This window comes from Carassius carassius, chromosome 12, assembly GCF_963082965.1.
Source record: "Carassius carassius chromosome 12, fCarCar2.1, whole genome shotgun sequence".
Lineage (NCBI taxonomy): Eukaryota > Metazoa > Chordata > Actinopteri > Cypriniformes > Cyprinidae > Carassius > Carassius carassius.
In genome coordinates, this window is record NC_081766.1 from 17858153 (window position 1) to 17877073 (window position 18921).

The window sequence follows — 18921 nt, forward strand, 5'->3', positions numbered from 1 at the left end:
TCCTGACAGTGGTTTACAGCTCCAGGCAGCCTTTGTGTATCAACATGATTGCAGTGTGATTAACCACTTGGCATTCTGCAAATATACACAGTAATCTTGTACACAAACAATCAGATTTTATTTTACACAGCTGAACGACTAAATTTTTCTTTCTTTTTCTCTTTCAATCTGTCAGGGGTCTATTCAACAGCTGGTAATAAAACAGGGCCCTAGGGCAGCAGAAGAGCAGTGTGAGGAGGATGAACCCGGCGTGAGGGCATTTTCATTTCTCTCTCTGTCTCGTTCCTGTTATTCGTCTCGGAATATAATTACACCATCCTTGACCATTTCATAGCAGCAAATTTGTCATAGTAAACTGAAAGCTAAATGTATGTTTGGGAATGGTTGTTGTAGAGCTGGCACTCCCTCTTGTGGTGGAGTCGCTCATGACCCTGGTGATGTTTTGCAGTTGCAGTCCTCCAGTGATGGAAGTGGTGATGGTGATTATGATGATGAAGAAGAACATGGGAGACATGAAGTAATCTTTGGTCAGACAAATGAGAGAGAAGATAAAGAGGTTTGACAGAAGTGCCTCATTGCACACATTACATCAAATTTCTATTAACCGGATTAAATAAAAAAAATATGTATATGTATATGTATATATATATATATATATATATATATATATATATATATATATATATATATATATATATATATATATATATATATATATATATATATATATATTAACCCAGTTACATAATTTTGCAATGAAAATGTGTCTAATTGTTTTAAAATGTGTCATTTATTAAAGCCATACATTATTCTGGACCATTATGTCATTTACAGATTTTACAAGTATTCATTTACACTACTGTTCAAACGTGTTATTTATTTATTTATTTATTCATTCATTTATTTTAAGAATGCATTAAACTGATCAAAAGTTTTATATCGATACAAATAAAATTGGTTTTGAATGTTGCTATCCATCAAAGAATCCTGAAAATAGTCACAAAAATATTAAGCAGAGCAGCTGTTTTCAACACTGCTAATAATTCGAAATCTTTCTTGAGCAGCAGATCAGCACATTAGAATGATTTATGAAAGATCATGTGACAGTGAAGACTCGAGTAATGTTGCTGAAAATTCAGCTTTGTCATCACAAAAATAATTTACATTTAAAATATATTAAAATAGGAAACAGTTATTTAAAACTTTAATAATGATATATTACAGCACTGTTTGTATTGTATTTTTGATCAAATAAGTGCAGTCTTGTTGAGTATAAGATAGCTCTTTTTAAAAACATTAACAAATCTTACTGATCCCAAACATTTGAACAATAGTGTATCAATAACTTTAAAAAAGCATTATATATATGGGATTCATATTAAGTGTTTTCAGACTTTGAATTCATTTTAATTTTAAAAAGTTTTGAATTTTTTTAAAAATATGTTGTTTTTCTAAATTCTATGCACAAAAGCAAAACATACTTCACCGATGAATAGATGAGCATGAAAGAGGAAATAATTTTCATATTTGTTTGTCTTGTTAAGTGCATGTTTTATAGTCAATGTTATTGTTTCTTTGATGAAATTATGCTTCATTTATCTTTGACAAACAGGAAACAAAGAGGTTAATTTGTCCCTCCAGGGAGTAGAATTTTGTTACAATATTAAGAGGAATCAAAAGGGTTTAAATCTTTTGTTCTCTGCAAACACAAGACAGAAAGTACATCATTTATCTATCAGTGTTGAGCCCAAAAGAAATGCTGGGTTTTACTTTCCTGGTGCATTGTAAATCCATATTTTTGCTTTCTTGCATGGAAAATAGGAATGTTTTTTGATGAATGTGCTGACTGCTCCATCCAACGAAAAAAAAAAGTTGCTGAGCTCCAGAAATTACACTATATGCCATATATTATACTCTGAAGCAAAATGATAGCTTTACATTCAAATATATATTAAAATATGGCTCTCGAAAACATATACTGGATAATACTGATCTCTCACAAGGGACATGTAAACCAATTGCAAATCTGCTGTGATGTAATGCATTGCAATGCATGACACGAGTGTACCAAGACAAGACAATTCCTACAGTCCCATGTAAATATAAAGGTCCCGTTTTTCGTGCTTTTCTGAAGCTTTGATTGTGTTTACAGTGTGCAATATAACATAAACCAAAAACACAGTATTTTTCACACAATTCACCTATCTGTATACCACTGTTTTCACTGTCATAAAAACGGGCTGATGACTTCCTTGTTCTATAAAGTCCCTCCTTCAGAAATTCGTAACACGTTCTGATTGGGCCAGCGGTTCCCGTGTTGTGATTCGACACCAGCTGAGCGCAGGCTGTTCTCCTGGAAACGCGATTGGGCTAGTTTTGAGAAGCAAGTGCAGGAGCATGTGCTGGAATTGTACTTATAATCACAGGAGCGTTTTTACTGACGAGATGCGCATGAAAATTGCATTCGATTTTTTTTGCACAGCCCTAACATCTAGTTCACAAAGCTAAACAGCGTTGCCCTTTGTGTAATAAGTTACAGAAACTGTTAAACGCACCAACTTAAATAATAAAATACACTTACCAGTTGTGATCCATAAACAACACCTTCTCCAGACAAAGAGGGAAATGCTCCATCTTTCAAGAATAACCTTTGTGTGAATCCGCCATTAAACTGATTGAGATTGAGCAAGCTGTCCTCAGCAAAATGTGCTGCACACACTGATCTATATATATAGAGATCGCTAACACATGTGACCAACTGGGCGGCAACGTCATCAGAACGCAAAGAATTATGGGTATGTTTGGCCAGTTAACATGGTCTGGCATAGCAGGCTAATGTTCTGGCATGAAAATAATGAATAATTAGCTTGAAAAACAGAATATAATCCTACAAAATGCAGCAGGCTAAAGAAAACATTGTCGGAGCATACCGCCTAAAACTAAATCCTAATGCAAAGATGAGATATGACGAGAAAATAAAGAGAATCAAAGGACTCGATCCTCCACATCCTCCAGACCAAAAGAAGGGCATGTGAAAAGGCTGTGTTGTGGTGCTTTTGCAGACAGCCTGAAGAGCTTGATGACATGTTTGCTTGTGATAATCAGAACTGTCCTATACAGTGGTTCCATTTATATTGTGTGGGACTCAACAGCGCACCAGCCAGAGAGGATGTGTCTGTGACTTATCACCCACAACCTACCTCATATTTTCATTTTCTCATAATTTCTATGGACTCTTTATAATGTAAATGTATTAATCTAAATGTATTTACATGTTAATGTATTCATCTAAATGTATTTACATGTTAAATATGTAAAGAAACTGAAATTAAGTTGGTTGTTACTACTATTTAAGTTATGTAATTGTGTTTGCAACCAAAGAACACTGATTTTGCACAATTCTTCCTTAATACAGATAAATGAGGCAGAATTTAATTCAATCTTTGTGTATTTTATTTACAGACATGGCTAAAAAATCATTACGTGTGAGAAGAGACATTACAAAATCTTTTGGAAAACAAAAAAACATTTACATATTAGATGTGAGCATGCAGTAGAATTCTAACATGACGCCTTCACAACAATACTTGGACACATATTGGTCAAAGCACAGCACACAACCACAATTTTATCCAGCAAAGTCTTCAGCTCGGTCTCATGAGTGGTGTGGACAGTGCCCGGCGATGGGGGTGGATTCACAGGACCTTACATCTCAGGTGCAGGTGTAGTGTCTGACAGTAACAATATAAAGAAATTGTGTCATATCACAACCTTTATTCCTAAGAAATTTAGATTAGCTATACACAGGGGGCAACATACACTACCGTTCAAAAGTTTGGGGTCAGTGAGATTTTTAAATGTTTTTAAAAGAAGCATCTTCTGCTCACCAAGGCTGCATTTATTTGATAAAATAAAATAATAATAATTAAAACAGTAATAATGTGAAATATTATGACAATTTAAAATGACTTTTCTATTTAAATATATTTTAAACTAATTTATTCCTGTAATCAAAGCAGGATCACATAGGCAGGTTTGCCTGCAAACACAGTCACCAAATAAATTGCGATGTAGCCTAGATGTACAACATTTAAAACTGATTAACGTTAAGCTTTAGTACATTGGTAACTTAAGCTCATTTTCTATCCATTTCATGCTAGTTAACAGTTAACATTTACAGAGAGTTACTGTAACTTACCTTTGTGAAAATGCTTTGAACACACCATCATGTGTGGTGGAGTGTTATCGAAGGTAATCTTGGCCTCCTTACCGCTGCTATCCATGCCATTCGTCGCATTTTTGTCACATCTGAAACATGGCTTGTACAATTAGTTTTCCACGCTGGAAAACGATAAAAGGATATTCCGTTCTTTAAGCTTTATGCCACTTCTATCGTGAAAACGACTATTGCAGTTTATAACACAGCAGGTAGACGGCATCTGGAACACTGCGTTCTTCCCTCTATGCAAAGAAGTCTGGCGCCTAATGTTTGTGCCGCGGATTCCCAAAATGCTTTGCGTTCACCACTGGGAATACGTCATTATGATGACACATTAGCGATCTCTATTATAGATCAGTGGCTGCACATAGTTTTACATGTGGATTATAATTTTCGGGAACCGAGTTAAACATAAATTGTAACCATAAATCTCCAAGTACAGCGTCCCTGGGAATGTCAAACAAAGATGATTGGACTCCAAGATGAGAATAACAGCGTTTCGACGACATGGCGACAAACACAAATGCAGCTCTTCTTCTTCTCCGTCGGAGCACATCAAGACCACGCCCCCATTTTTGTGTGTTCATGTGGGCAGAGATTAGTCAAAAAACTGTTTTAGTGACGTCATTACTGCAGGAACTAGAGGGATGTAGTCCAAACGGGTCGTTTTTTGTAGGCGAATTCTGTTAAATAAAATATCTCGCTTGGCATTGAACTTTGAGCTTTAGAATTGTACAGATATTATTTATACTCTAACAACAACATTACACACTAACTAAAGTTTAAAACATGGGATCACAAAGAACGGGACCTTTAACAAAAAATTTACATTTTTGCATATACAAGTATACAGAATTAAACCTAATATGACAAATAAATATGATAATTAAATAATCAAAATTATTAAATAAGTTATTTTAATTATGTCCAAATAGCAATGTGTAAAGTTGTTTAAGTGTTAAATTAAATATCAGAGGGAACCTCCGGTTTGTGTGATCGGATATGTTAACTCTCAACTCAATCAATGCTGTGATTTTGGGGCTGGGATACCTGTTTGTCCAAACAATGGCTGACATGGGCCGGTAGGAGTGATAGTAGTGTTTGGAAACCTCCTATTCTTTGCAGGTGCCATTACTTATGCAGAAATTACATACTTTACCTTTAAATAGTTTTATGAAATACCATTTTAATTAAAGTTTTTTAAATCACGGCAACAGATAATCGTAATAAATAGATTCAGATCTGTAGTTTATATTATTATAGCTAATATATGTTGTAAAAATATAAGTATCATTTGGCGTATTATTGCTTGCAGACATATAGACCAACCTTTCCTGTCCAAGCTCCACCCACTATGTTACCTGACATGGACGAAGGGGAAGTTTCAGGACATGTGACCCCTACAGACGAAAAGCTGCTAAGAGGTGAGAGGACACTCTTTAATTAAGATAAACTATTAGCTTCTCTTTGCCTGTTTTGTGAATGTTGATTATTTGCTTTTTGGTATTTTAACAAATGAATATTAAGATGGTCCTTATTTGATTATGTTAAAAACTGGTTGTTAATCTTTTCAGGCACATACAAAACAGATGAAACAAAGGAGAGTACAGGGGATGTAAGTGTTACGCTTTATTTCCAGTTGTAACAAGAAAAAGGTGACTTGTCTGCTTCATTTAGACATGTTAATAAATTGATGAATAAGATAATGAGTGATGCTCAGTATATGATGGTTAAATGATGTAATAATGCTGCATGTTCAATTATAAGATTTCTTCTTGAAATGTGTCAGGGTTCTGGCCAGGGGCAAAAAGGGGAGCGTGGAGAACCTGGACCTGCAGGCCCTCCGGGACCCCCTGGACCTGCTGGCCCATCTCTCCCACCCATACATTCAGCTCAGCCTGGACAGAGAGGACCTCAAGGTCCAGTGGGTCCACCAGGAAGACAAGGCAGACCAGGGAAAGATGGACAACCTGTATGATTATTTCCTTATGATGATGAGACGTTTTTCTTATTCTTTATGAGACTATGGGTTATGATAATGCTGTCTAAACTTTTTATCTATAGATTTCTATAGAATCTATAGAACCATTTCATGTCTTAGCAGTATAGACTGAGCAAACTAGAATTTTTATAAACTCTTGCCAATGTTTTAAAGGGAAGCAAAGGTGAAGAAGGAAAACCGGTGAGTAATAATTTGCTTAGATATGGACAGTTTAAAATACTGGCATGTAGAGATGAAGGACATTCATTCCGTACAGTGTTGCACAAAGTTCAATTGATATATGAACATTATTTTGCACATATTATAATTGCTAACTGAATAACGATGAACCAACTTTTTCTTGAATTTAGAGAAGCTTAGAGAAGCTAAAAATGGAAGAGTCACATGAAATATAGTTCACTTGTTGAAATTGAAAAAAGGAGGATATAATATAATTAATTTTTGGCCTCATGTTCAATACAGTATCTCTTTAATATAGGGGCAGAGAGGACCACCAGGACTTCCAGGATTGCCTGGAGAATTGGGAATCAAAGGAGAAAAGGTGAGGGATAATGCAGTTGAGCATCCCAAACATGATTGTCCTCAATGCCACAGTGTAACCATAACATCCCACTATGGCCTGATGTTATTTTTAGGGTGACCCTGGGGTTGGTCAACCTGGTTTGCCTGGTCCACCAGGGCTTCCCGGACCACCAGGGCCATCCAAACCAACTAAAGCTCCAGTGAGTATATTGCACAAACTATGTGTGTGGGGGGAGGGGGGACTGCATTTGTTACTAAAGCATGTGATTTGTAACTGCACTATTTCTCCAGACAGTGTCTCTGGCAACTGTAAATTATCTGATGTATTCTGATGTTGTCCTCTATGCTTTAAAATAAAGATTTCACAACTTTCAAAGCAGCTTCAAAGTAATGAACAAAATAATCAAATATGAGATCAATTCAAATTCTCTTGTAAAGCGGCTCTTAAAAGACATCATTCTTCTTCAATTCAGTCAATTCATTGTTGGTTTAAATCAGTTCAGTAACAGTGTCAAGGCTGCAAAATGTGTTTAGTTATGAAACTAATTAAATTCATCTAAAACTGTCCATGCTGTGCAGCCTGTTTATTAAAATGTATCTCCATTTTCAATGACAGTATGGATTTGATTCTCTCGGCTCTGGATTTGGAGATGTTGACATTGATGCAGAACGTCTTAGAGTGAGTAAATGTGCCCATGTTTTTGAAGATATTATAGTACATATTGTATGCACTGGCATTTATCAATAAAGGTTGTCAGTGCATATCTCTATAAACAATAATGTGATACCCTAGGGTCCACCTGGTCCTCCAGGGCCTCCAGGGAAACCTGGCCCAGCTGGTCCTAATGGCCCCTTAAGGAGTTTGCTGCCTGGACCACCAGGTGCCCCTGGCAAAGATGGCAGAGATGGACAACCTGGACTTCCTGTGAGTATGTTCTCTTTTCGGTTAAATCAGTTGGTTAAGAAAGGCATACAGAAAAAAAAAGTTTCGTTTCGTAAGAATTCATATCTCATCTGCTCCTCCTGTTGGCCCTGACATCTCATATTACACATGATGTCTAATGCACTCAGACAACTTGAAATGAAGCAGTGTAAAATGATAAGTAACTCATACCAGCTGATAATTTATTCTTTCCCCATCAATCACTTCTTAAGACTTCCTAGTGTTGCTAATTGATATGGTTGTACCACAGCCCTTAGCTGATTCGTGTTATCTTCTTTCCTTCTTTTGATTGCCCAGCTATTTGAAAACTTTAGTTTAGTGAGTCTGGCACTGACTCTGCGTTTGGCTCAGGTTTTGGTAAAGGACAGGTATTGCCCCGGTCCCTAGGTTGGAAGACAGCATTTCAACTCCAACAATATCTGCTTTTCCACATTTGCCTGAATGCAAACTAAGATTTGGATTAGGTTACCTTGTTATGTTAATGCATGTATCCAGTCAAATACTTGCTAAGGCTTTACATCACACTTTACTCCTTACAAATAGCTAACAGAGGGCTGTTAGATACTTTAGAAATTGTTAGATATCTTTTTTTGTGTGTGGGGGGGGGGGGGGGGGGGGGTCAGTTGATGTGGGAGTACAGATTTAATAGTAATAGTAGAGGAATAATGACATATACAAACAAACATCAATGGTATTTCTCCGTAAAACATACAGTAGTTGTACATTAGTTGTAGATGCTTTTTTGTAGTTTGACAGAAAACGTACTCGGTTACTAAACGTAACCTCGGTTCTCTCTAGAAGAGCGAACGAGTACTGCGTCTTACCTAAGACGCTACAGGAAAAGTCTCTTTTCACGAAATACTGAAGCAAAAAATTATCCTTAATTTTGTATTTTTGTAAAGTGCATTTGCAGCAGTACACAGCCATAGGCGAGACGGCTCGTTCGCTCATTGGCTTGTTCTGCGGCAACTGCACAGCCTATCGAGCGCGGGCTGATGCAACATCAGACCAATAAGCCTTCCCGCCGAAACGGGTGTGGCCCAACCTATAAAAGGAGCTCGAAAAGGCTGACTCACCTGATTTATTTCATCGCCGAAGCGAACCAGAGTGAATCGTGCGCACGGCAGAGAACGCAGTACTCGTTCGCTCTTCTAGAGAGAACCGAGGTTACGTTTAGTAACCGAGTACATTCTCTTACGAGAGCTCTCTCGTACTGCGTCTTAGCTAAGACGCTACAGGAACCCAATGTAAAACGCTGTGCGCGCAGGGATCACACACCAATAAACCTGAAGCAACGCCCAGGATTTACAGTGCACAGTCACCTGAGGGACTCACAGAGAGTCCAGGACAGAAAAGGGAAAAAGCCCTCCGTCCTATATCTAGCAGCATCCGTAGATGCGGCAATATGACATCACACAGCCGAGGCAAGGCCTGACCAATGTGGCAATGCGGGTCTTACGCAATACTGCCCATATAACAGTCGGCAGCGCATAGCGCCCGTGAACTCAGAATTCCCCTCAGGGCCCTGATTCGACTATACCGACAACAGCCTTGCTTGCAAGGCGGGGACCTCCAGGTTATAGAACCTGATAAATGTAGACAGCGAGGCCCAACCTGCCGCCATACATAAATCCTGCAAGGAGATCCCAGTAGACCACACCCACGATGAGGCGACGCCTCTTGTGGAGTGTGCTCTGACACCCAACGGGCACTGAAGGCCCCTGGAAGCGTAAGCCAACGCTATGGCGTCAACTATCCATCTGGATAGAGTCTGTCTCGAAACAGCCATTCCCTTGGAACGTCCACCGAACGAGACAAACAGCTGCTCCGTCTGCCGAAAGGCAGCAGAGCAAGACACATAAGCTCTTAAAACTCTGACAGGGCAAAGAAGACTCGAGTCTCCATCCTCCCCTGACACCGGCAGGGCAGACAGGGCAATAACCTGAGCCCGAAACGGTGTGTTGAGGGATTTCGGCACATGACCGTGCCTAGGTTTGAGTATGACCCTTGAGTCATTGGGCCCAAACTCCAAGCACGACTGGCTCACCGAGAGCGCGTGCAAATCACCCACACGCTTCACAGAAGCGAGAGTCAACAAGAATACTGTCTTGAATGACAGATGCTGAAGGCTAACCGATTGGATAGGCTCAAAAGGGGGACCCTTCAAGGTCTCCAAAACCGCTGCGAGGTCCCACATAGGGACTGACGGAGGTCTGGGAGGATTCAGCCTCCTAGCTCCTCTGAGGAACCGGATGACTAAATCGTTCCTTCCTATTGACTGACCGGACGCCGTTTCAGAAAACGCCGCGATGGCCGCCACATAAACTTTGAGCGTGGATGGGGGCTCTGCCCTTATCCAACAGCTCCTGTAGGAAGGAGAGGACCTCCGTCACCTCACAACTAAGGGGTGAATAACCTCGAGCTGTGCACCAGCTGGAGAACACCGACCACTTCGAGGCATGCAGACGTCATGTCGACAGAGCTCTAGCCTGAGTGATGGTATTTAGCACTCCCACTGCGAGATCAGCGGGTAACCGTTGAGCACACACACATGGAGGGACCACAACTCCGGTTGAGGGTGCCAAATCGAGCCCCTGGCCTGCGAGAGGAGGTCCCTCCTCAACGGTACCGGCCACGGGGCGACATCTGCTAACTGCATCAAATCTGGGAACCATGGTTGGTTCTTCCAAAGAGGTGCTACAAGCAGTATTGAACATCTTGTTTCTCTCACCCGTTCTATCACCTGCGGAAGGAGGGAGATGGGAGGAAACGCATAAAACGGGCAGCACGGCCATCTCCGTGACAGCGCGCTTTCGTTCTTGGAAAAGAACGCGGGGCAGTGAGCGTTTTGGTGGGACGCAAAGAGGTCCACCTCCGCCATGCCAAATCTCTCCCACAACAGCCGGACTGTTTGCGGGTGTAGAGACCATTCGCCCGTTGGAACATTGCCTCTGGACAGCCTGTCTGGACCCAGATTCTGCAGTCCAGGCACATGCACTGCTCTCAGCGAGCGCACGTTGCGCTGAGCCCAAACCAGGAGGCGTTCCGTCAGCCTGCACAGGTTTCGGGACCCGAGACCGCCCTGGCGATTTATGTAGGACACCACGGACATGTTGTCCGCACGGACTACGATGTGGTGATCCTTGATATGGGGACAAAAGCGCATCAGCACGTTCTCCACTGCCAGCATTTCCAGGCAGTTGATATGATGGAGCTTTTCCCGTTCTGACCATAGGCCAAAGGACGGTCTGCCTTCGAGCAGCGCTCCCCATCCCGAAGTGGAGGCGTCCGTCGACACCATTTTCACACTCGGGGAAGTCCCCAGGCTTACACCTGATCGGTACCAGCCGTTCGCTGTCCAAGGTGCTAGAGCCGCAACACAGCTCTGATCGACCTTGAAATGCAGCCGGCCAGACGCCCACGCTCTGCGCGGCACCCGAGCCTTCAGCCAGAACTGCAGGGGGCGCATGCGGAGCAGGCCCAGCCGCAGAACCGGAGATGCTGAGGCCATGAGACCCAGCATCTTTTGACAGTGTTTGAGCGACACGGTCGCGCCGCAGCGGAAAGAACTCGCTGCGCGCTGAATGCCCATCGCGCGCTGTGGTGACAGCCGCGCCGTCATGGAACACGAGTTCAGAACTATACCCAGAAACAGGATCGTCTGACTGGGGTTCAGCGAACTCTTCGCCCAATTGACACTGAGGCCGAGCTTCTCGAGGTGATCGAGTAAAACGGCCCTGTGGTCCACGAGCTCCGCTCGTGATCGGGCCAGAACCAGCCAGTCGTCCAAATAATTCAGCACTCGTATGCCTCTGAGTCTGAGAGGAGCGAGCGCTGCATCCATGCACCTCGTAAACGTACGAGGAGCCACGGAGGACTGTAAACTGGTATGCCTGGCCCTCGAAGGCGAATCTCAAATATCGCCTGTGGTTTGACGCTATCTATATTTGAAAATACGCGTCCCTCAGATCTATTGACATGAACCAGTCCCCTCTGCGAATCTGCGCGAGGAGTTTCCTGGTCGTAAGCATTTTGAAACTGCGTTTCATCAATGCCTTGATCAGCTGTCTTAGATCCAGTATGGGTCTGAGACCCTCGTCTCTCTTGGGCACCAGAGAGTATCTGCTGTACAGCCCCCCCCTCGCTTTGAGCTTGAGACACAGGCTCTACAGCCCCTTTGCTCAACAGTTTTGATATTTCGGCCCGAAGTATTTGTGCTACTTCTGTTTTGACCGTAGTTTCGACGCGCGCTGAAAAGCGCGGAGGGCGTAGAAAAAAACTGTAGCGAGTAGCCTCTCTTTATAATGCCTAGCACCCAATCCGAAACCCCTGAAAGCGCTGACCATGCATCTGCATGAATGGCTAAGGGCTGGATGCAAAGCGCGCTCTGTTGACCGGGCAACGGCGGCGCTCGGGTGTGCTGCGCATTTGAGGCGGGGAGCGCGCTGATCACAGCGGGCAGATCGCTCCTCCTCGACCCCGTCCCAGCGCTTAACCGACTGGGGGAAGGCTGAGCAGGTCCCGTGGGACTCGATATGTCTGCGAGTGACTGTGGGCTGCATATGCCACTTTCAACTCGCTGTCTGCCTGTGCAGAGCGTACGTGCACGGGCCTCGTTTTTACAGAAGCCACGCGCCGTATGTGACATAGTGTATGTGGGCACTGGGGAGTGGGCACGTTTACTATGCGGCGCGCTCGACCGATCTGTGTCAATCTTATGTGCGCGAGCCCTGTGTGCAGGGCTGTGCTGACATATGGAGATGGGCACTGAGGAGTGGGCATCGTCACTGCATTTATAGCACCATCGGCCGTGGCCGGACGAGCGTGCACGGGTTTTGTTTTTTACAGAAACCACATGACGCGTGTGACATAGTAATTGTGGGCACTGAGGGGTGGGCACGCTTACTATGCAGTGTGTGCGATCGACTTGAGTCGCTTTTATGGGCGCAGGCCCTGTGTGCAGGGCTGTGCTTACATGTGGAGATGGGCACTGAGGAGTGGGCATCGTCACTACATTTATAGCACCATCGGCCGTGGCCGGACGAACGTGCACGGGTTTCGTTTTTACAGAAACCACATGACACGTGTGACATAGTGATTGTGGGCACTGAGGAGTGGGCACGTCTACTATGTAGTGCGCGTGATCGACTTGAGTCGCTTTTATGGGCGCGAGCCCTGTGTGAAGGGCTGTGCTTATATGTGGAGATGGGCACTGAGCAGTGGGCATCGTCACTACATTTATAGCACCATCGGCCGTGGCCGGGACACCAGAAATTACACCTTTTTCGGGAAATATCTGGGTAGCCGTGATAACGGTTTTCGTGTGCAGGCAAGCGGGCAACCGTACAGGCTTGCGCATTGCAAAAAATGCTGAAACAGTCACAATCTCTGGAACTGAAACAGCGGCGCGCTTAGGTGAGAGCCCGGCCACAGCGGAACTCGTACACCGGCGCTTCGATGAAGCAGCCATCGTGTGTAGTGCCAACGCAGCGTCATGCAGCATGCATAGATGGCTTTCCTAGGATGGCTTCGGGGCTCCCGGCCTCACCGTAATCCTCTGCCGCGGTCCCCGCGGCGCGGGGCGACGGCCGGTAGAGCGAGAACGGGGGTCTCGAGCTGCGTTGCTGAAGCTGTTGTGATAACGGCTTTTGTGAGCAGGCAAGCGGGCAACTGTGCAGGCTTGCGCATTGCAGGAAACGCTGAGACAGTCACAATTCCTGGAACTGAAACAGCGGCGCGCTTGGGTGAGAGCTCGGCCACAGCGGAACTCGTACACCTGCGCTTCGATGAAGCAGCCATCGTTAGTAGTGCCGACGCAGCGTCACACAGCAGGCTTTAGATGGCAACACCGCTTTTGCCGCCGTCCAGCAGAGGGCGGACAAAGGTGCGTCGCTATCGCCTGTTCCACCGGCGGAAGTGAGTGGTAGTTCCTGTTTTTAGCATCATCAGTGTGGAGAATGCTAGTGAGACAGACGAACGAGTTCGCCGTGAATATGGAGCGTTCCAAGCCTTCGCCACCTCTTCGTGAAGCTCAGGAAGAAATGAGGCGGGCTTTGAGAAGTACGCTCATCCGAAAGGGAAATACCATCCAGCCGGGAACGAGAGGGGGGGCGCTGGTGCAAACCACTCGCGGCCGAGACTCATCGCGGCCAACACGAGCATTCGCCCCGGCTCCTTCTCGATGTCAGCTCGTCTGCTGGGCTTCTGAGCAGAAGGCGCGAGATCCTCGGAGCTCGCCCAGCCCTCACTGCCCGAAGCTAGCAGAGAGCGTGTCCTCTTCCTCCGACGCGGCCCTGAGATCGACTTCCTCGGACGACGCGCCGGCAAACAGCGGGCGCTGCCCACCGGGAAGCGATGCAGGGGGGGCCGGTGAAGCAGGGCGAACCGGCGAGCTCGGTTGAGCTGAAGACGGTTCCGGAATCCGCTGGAAGCGATGCTTTTACGGCGCCTCAGCGCAGCGGAGAATGCAGGCTCAGAGAAAAAGGCCAGGCGAGTCCTCAGAGTCACCATGGCAACAGCTCGCAGTGAGGGCATCCGCCGTCAGCGTGCGCGAGCGCTGCATGATCTTCACCCAGGAAGGAGACACAGATGACGTACCGGTCTCCCTCGCTGAGTGGGGCTCTGACGAGCCGCAGGAAGGCATCTTAAAAAAGACGCGAGCTCTTTTACGAGTGTGTGTCGCAGGGCGAACACACACACACACATAAAGAACAGCTTGGATATAACAGAATTGAAAGGATATAGGCGCCGGATAGCGCAGCAGGAACAGCAGTGGAAGGCGGCGATGCCAGCAGCTTCAGAATGGCTCGTCCTGCTGATGTGCTTTCTCAGACGGCGCTTGCTTCCTCCGTGATCCAGCGATGCGTGAGCTTCGCTGAAGAGATGAAAAATCAGGTGAGTCAGCCTTTTCGAGCTCCTTTTATAGGTTGGGCCACACCCGTTTCGGCGGGAAGTGGCAAGAAGGGCGCGAAGCGCCCTTATTGGTCTGATGTTGCATCAGCCCGCGCTCGATAGGCTGTGCAGTTGCCGCAGAACAAGCCAATGAGCGAACGAGCCGTCTCGCCTATGGCTGTGAACTGCTGCAAATGCGCTTTACAAAAATACAAAATTAAGGATAATTTTTTGCTTCAGTATTTCGTGAAAAGAGACTTTTCCCGTAGCGTCTTAGCTAAGACGCAGTACGAGAGAGCTCTCGTAAGAGAACCAACAGCAGTAGAGGTTGAAAGGGGATGAACACACAGGCTTCAAAGATGCATTTCAGGACAGCTTGAAACTGTGTTGCATTTTTCTCAATGTTGGAGAAAATCCGTCTTTTTTTATTTTGAACTGTCTGCTTGTACTAACGGCAATGTAAGTTTTAATATTATGTTGAGACACAACATAATCATATACTGGGATTAGACAAAATAATGTGAACGCCCATAGTTATATGGGTTAATATAATTTTACTACTGCATGTGAAAAAAAGTTGAAATTATCTTTTAGTTTTTTCTTCTTCTCCTGGTCTCTAGTTTGTATCTGGAGTGTAGTATAAATGGAGTGTAGTTTAAGTTTTGTTCAGTAGTATTTAGCACAAGCCTTGGGTGAAATGGGTGACTTGTCAGACTTTGAACAAGTACAGATCATGGAAGCCTGTTTAGCAGAAACTTAATCTGTAAAGAAAGTTAGATTGAATGATGGCGACCATTGAGCACTAAGAAGGATTGTGTCCAACCCAAAAGATCAAAGTGACGGCAAACCTCAATATTCACTCTTTTCCACAAAAACCGGCTACAGAGAACTTCTCAAAGCCAACATCCATAATAGAGCTGCAACTGCTAAAATTGTAATCACACACACCAATACTAAAATCCCCCCAAAAATTTTTTCAATCCACTGTGGACAGTTTTGAACAGAAAATGAGAAGCATATTACGTCCTTCAAATTCTCTAAAGCAATTGGCAGGTGTTTTATAGACAATATTCAACTAAAGACTATTCAAAAGTTTTTTGAAGATATTCTAAGAAGGTCAGAGGCTTTATTAAAGGCTAATGGTGTAAAAACATCTTATTAATGAAATATTGGCTATTTTCTAAACGTTCACATTATTTTGTCCAACCCCTGTATGTCATATCAAGACACAATAAAAACGTTTTTAATGTAACTTAGTGTGTCTATATTGATACTGACTTTTATAAATGTCATAAGCAGGCCTTTTCATCTGTTTGACCTTTTAAGGGTGTTCCTGGCCAGGATGGCTTGACTGGACCACAGGGTCTGAAAGGAGCGAAGGTAAAAAACTCATCTTGAAGAAACAACTCACTCAGTGTTCAATAAAACTGTATTTTCATCCTTCATAAATGTTCCAGTTTGAGCTGTACACGTGATGTTTTTCTTTCATAGGGTGAACAAGGAATACGAGGGCTCCCTGGACTTAAGGTATCATGTTTATGGCCGCACCTTTATGATGCATAAAGGTGTGATCACATTTAACATTGTTTAACCAATTTTTCCTGGACAAAATTTAGTCACTTTAATAGGAATCTATGCAATCATCACATTTAATTGACATGAAGATAAAGCATCCATTATATTAAATTGTAATTCTCTCTCTCTCTCTCTCTCTCTCTCTCTCTCTCTCTCTCTCTCTCTCTCCATTCTTCTTCTAAAGGGTAAAAATGGTGACCCTGGTCCTATTGGACCTATAGGACCGAGGGGTGTACCTGGGCCACCTGGCCCTCCTGGCCCACCAGGACCTTTAAGTAATAGATTCATGATGGACGCTTTGAAGGTCTGAAAAATCCTAAGCTGATAGTCATCAATTTTACTTCGAGACTCGCTGGTGTTTAAACACCTTTTGGGATTTCACATTAAATGCAGGACATTATGGTCAACAACACTACTGCTAAAGGTTCATCTGAAACAGTAATAATCATGGATAATCAGATCTCAAATGACACATGACAGTTCAACGGTCACATCTGTTCCAATTCTTTCTTAGTCATGAAAATATGTTTTAATTTTTTTAGTGAAGCATTTTAGTTTAAAAAGTCAATCAAACCCTTAAAAGAGAGCTGTGTTGGTTTTGAGATAATGCTAGTTCTTTGGGGTAGAAACTCTCCAAACATCACTTTTCAGGGTCAGCACACCATTTCATCCATTCAGAACCTTAATTATTATTCTTCTAAGCTGGTCTTGCTTCTGTGCTCATTAGTCTAAGGACAGGAGGTGTTTTATTCTGACAGGATTTGGAAGGTTCTGGTGAAAGCGGCTTGTTTCTTGGAGCTGGAATTTCAAAAGGTTATCAAGTGAGTGTAAAAACCATCACAGATATTTTGTCATTCTCCATTCACATATCAAGGTCCTTCATCAACCTTGGATGCATCATTGCATGCTACATTGATCAAACATAATTTTCCTTGTGCACAAAAAAGTTTGTTGGATGTAGTTTTTTTTTCTTTTTTTTAAGGGGCCTCCTGGTCTACCAGGTCCACCAGGACCTCAGGTCTGTTTATCTGAAATATTAAGTATGATTTTGTTTTGTATTTAGTCTTTTGATGATCAAAAAAGCAGTATTAAAATATATGTATGGCTAAACTAAATATATTTCTATTGATTAATAATTCATTCATTCATTCCAATGTAATGTTTTTGGTGTGTTTTTGTGTGGGTAAATTGACAATATAGAATATTTTATTAATATACCTGTTCTGTTTCCTTTCTGTAGGGACTTCCTGGTGCTGACGGAGCCCCTGGTTTGTCTATAAAGGTTTGTCAAACTACGCTATAGTCACATTTAAAAGCATATAAATATACATATAAACAGTTCCTGGGCACTTCAGCTAGAGATCGTGACAACCCTAAATACCTTCTAAACTCAAATTAATTTTATTTCATGTTAGCCCTATTTCAGACAGTAATTGTGTCTCATGGGGACACCTGTAAAAAAATGAATCTGCTTGGCTCCACAGACATTCTGAATTCTAAAAGCAGTAAAATCAGAGAAAGGTCCCTGCAGTTGTTGAAAATAACTTCATAACAATAACAGTTACCATCTGAATAGGGCTAATGTCAGAAATACGTTTCCTGATCCCTGTCTCTTCTCTATCCAGGGTGAACCAGGATCCCCAGGAAAGGATGGAATACTAGGCTTAGCTGGTTTACCAGGTGCCAGGGTCAGTCTTCTATTTCTTGCATTTTTGGAGTACTTCGAAAAGAGATAATATAATAATGTTTCAAATGGTACAAATGGTACAAAAGTGTGCAAATGATAAAAATTGACTTTAGTAACTGTGGCACAATAAATGTGTAATGTTTTTGCTGTTTTTGTTACCTTGCTGTATACAGGGGCCAAAGGGGGACAAGGGCAGTGCGGGAGAGAAGGTATTTTATTGATTCACACCAAATTATGAAAAAATGCATGGTCATATTCATCTCAAACAAAATAAACTGTATGATTTTTGCAGTTGGAAAGCAATTTCACTTTGTGTGTAGAACATGTTGTAAATTGCTCTATTAATTGTGACTTAGGGTGAGCAAGGTCGTAATGGTCTGAGCATCACAGGGCTTCCCGGTCCCCCTGGCCCTCCTGGACCAATCATTAACTTCCAGGATGTAAGTATAAAGTCTGGTAGCCTGCTTTGCTGCTAAATTTTGCTTGAGATTCTAAAAGATAATGATTTCTTTTTTCCTCCAGCTCCTTGTTAATGATACTGCATCCAATTTGAACCTCACTAAGATCAGAGGACCGCCAGGCCCTATGGTACGTAAAACAGCTCACTGTTTTCCCCTGAAAAGCTTTTTAAGATACTGCATGTTTAACATGGACAGCACAGATGTCAGCTTTTAAACTACATTTAGCAAGAAATGTGTCCAGGAGCAATCATAGCTCTGATGATATATAAAACTGCAAGTTAACTGCACAATGCTGTTAAATGCCTGGCATTTCCACATGATCTGGAATGGGTTTGTTCTTTGATCATGCATTGTATCCATATCATTGCTTATGCTTTTTTGCTTGCTTCTGTGTGTTTGTGGTGCATGTTGCAGGGCCCTGAAGGCTTGCCCGGCAGAGCAGGATTCCCTGTAAGAATGCCATTCAATTTCTGTCTGCTTTATACACTATTATACACTAAACTATCTCAAGATGATATGCTGATGATGATAAAGTTGCTAAGCTGAGTGCTGAGTACAAGTGGTCCTATGGAGTTTGCTTGACCACTTTTGCAATACAACGGTGCAATAAATTTAGCAGTG

General features: G+C 43.1%; 1 protein-coding gene across 2 annotated transcripts in view; it reads left to right on the plus strand.

The window, feature by feature from the left end:
* Window positions 1-18921, plus strand: part of LOC132154984 (collagen alpha-1(XV) chain-like) — a 47703-nt gene that overhangs the window by 18349 nt on the left and 10433 nt on the right. For both annotated transcript variants that reach the window (XM_059563741.1, XM_059563742.1), the window contains exons 4-24: window positions 176-250; window positions 449-556; window positions 5535-5643; window positions 5794-5834; window positions 6009-6191; window positions 6375-6401; window positions 6700-6762; window positions 6857-6943; window positions 7360-7422; window positions 7537-7668; window positions 15904-15957; window positions 16069-16104; window positions 16337-16456; window positions 16911-16973; window positions 17135-17170; window positions 17393-17434; window positions 17778-17840; window positions 18013-18048; window positions 18196-18279; window positions 18362-18427; window positions 18715-18750. In XM_059563741.1, coding sequence (XP_059419724.1) covers window positions 176-250; window positions 449-556; window positions 5535-5643; window positions 5794-5834; window positions 6009-6191; window positions 6375-6401; window positions 6700-6762; window positions 6857-6943; window positions 7360-7422; window positions 7537-7668; window positions 15904-15957; window positions 16069-16104; window positions 16337-16456; window positions 16911-16973; window positions 17135-17170; window positions 17393-17434; window positions 17778-17840; window positions 18013-18048; window positions 18196-18279; window positions 18362-18427; window positions 18715-18750 — 1524 coding nt within the window. The remainder of the gene's footprint in view (window positions 1-175; window positions 251-448; window positions 557-5534; window positions 5644-5793; window positions 5835-6008; window positions 6192-6374; window positions 6402-6699; window positions 6763-6856; window positions 6944-7359; window positions 7423-7536; window positions 7669-15903; window positions 15958-16068; window positions 16105-16336; window positions 16457-16910; window positions 16974-17134; window positions 17171-17392; window positions 17435-17777; window positions 17841-18012; window positions 18049-18195; window positions 18280-18361; window positions 18428-18714; window positions 18751-18921) is intronic.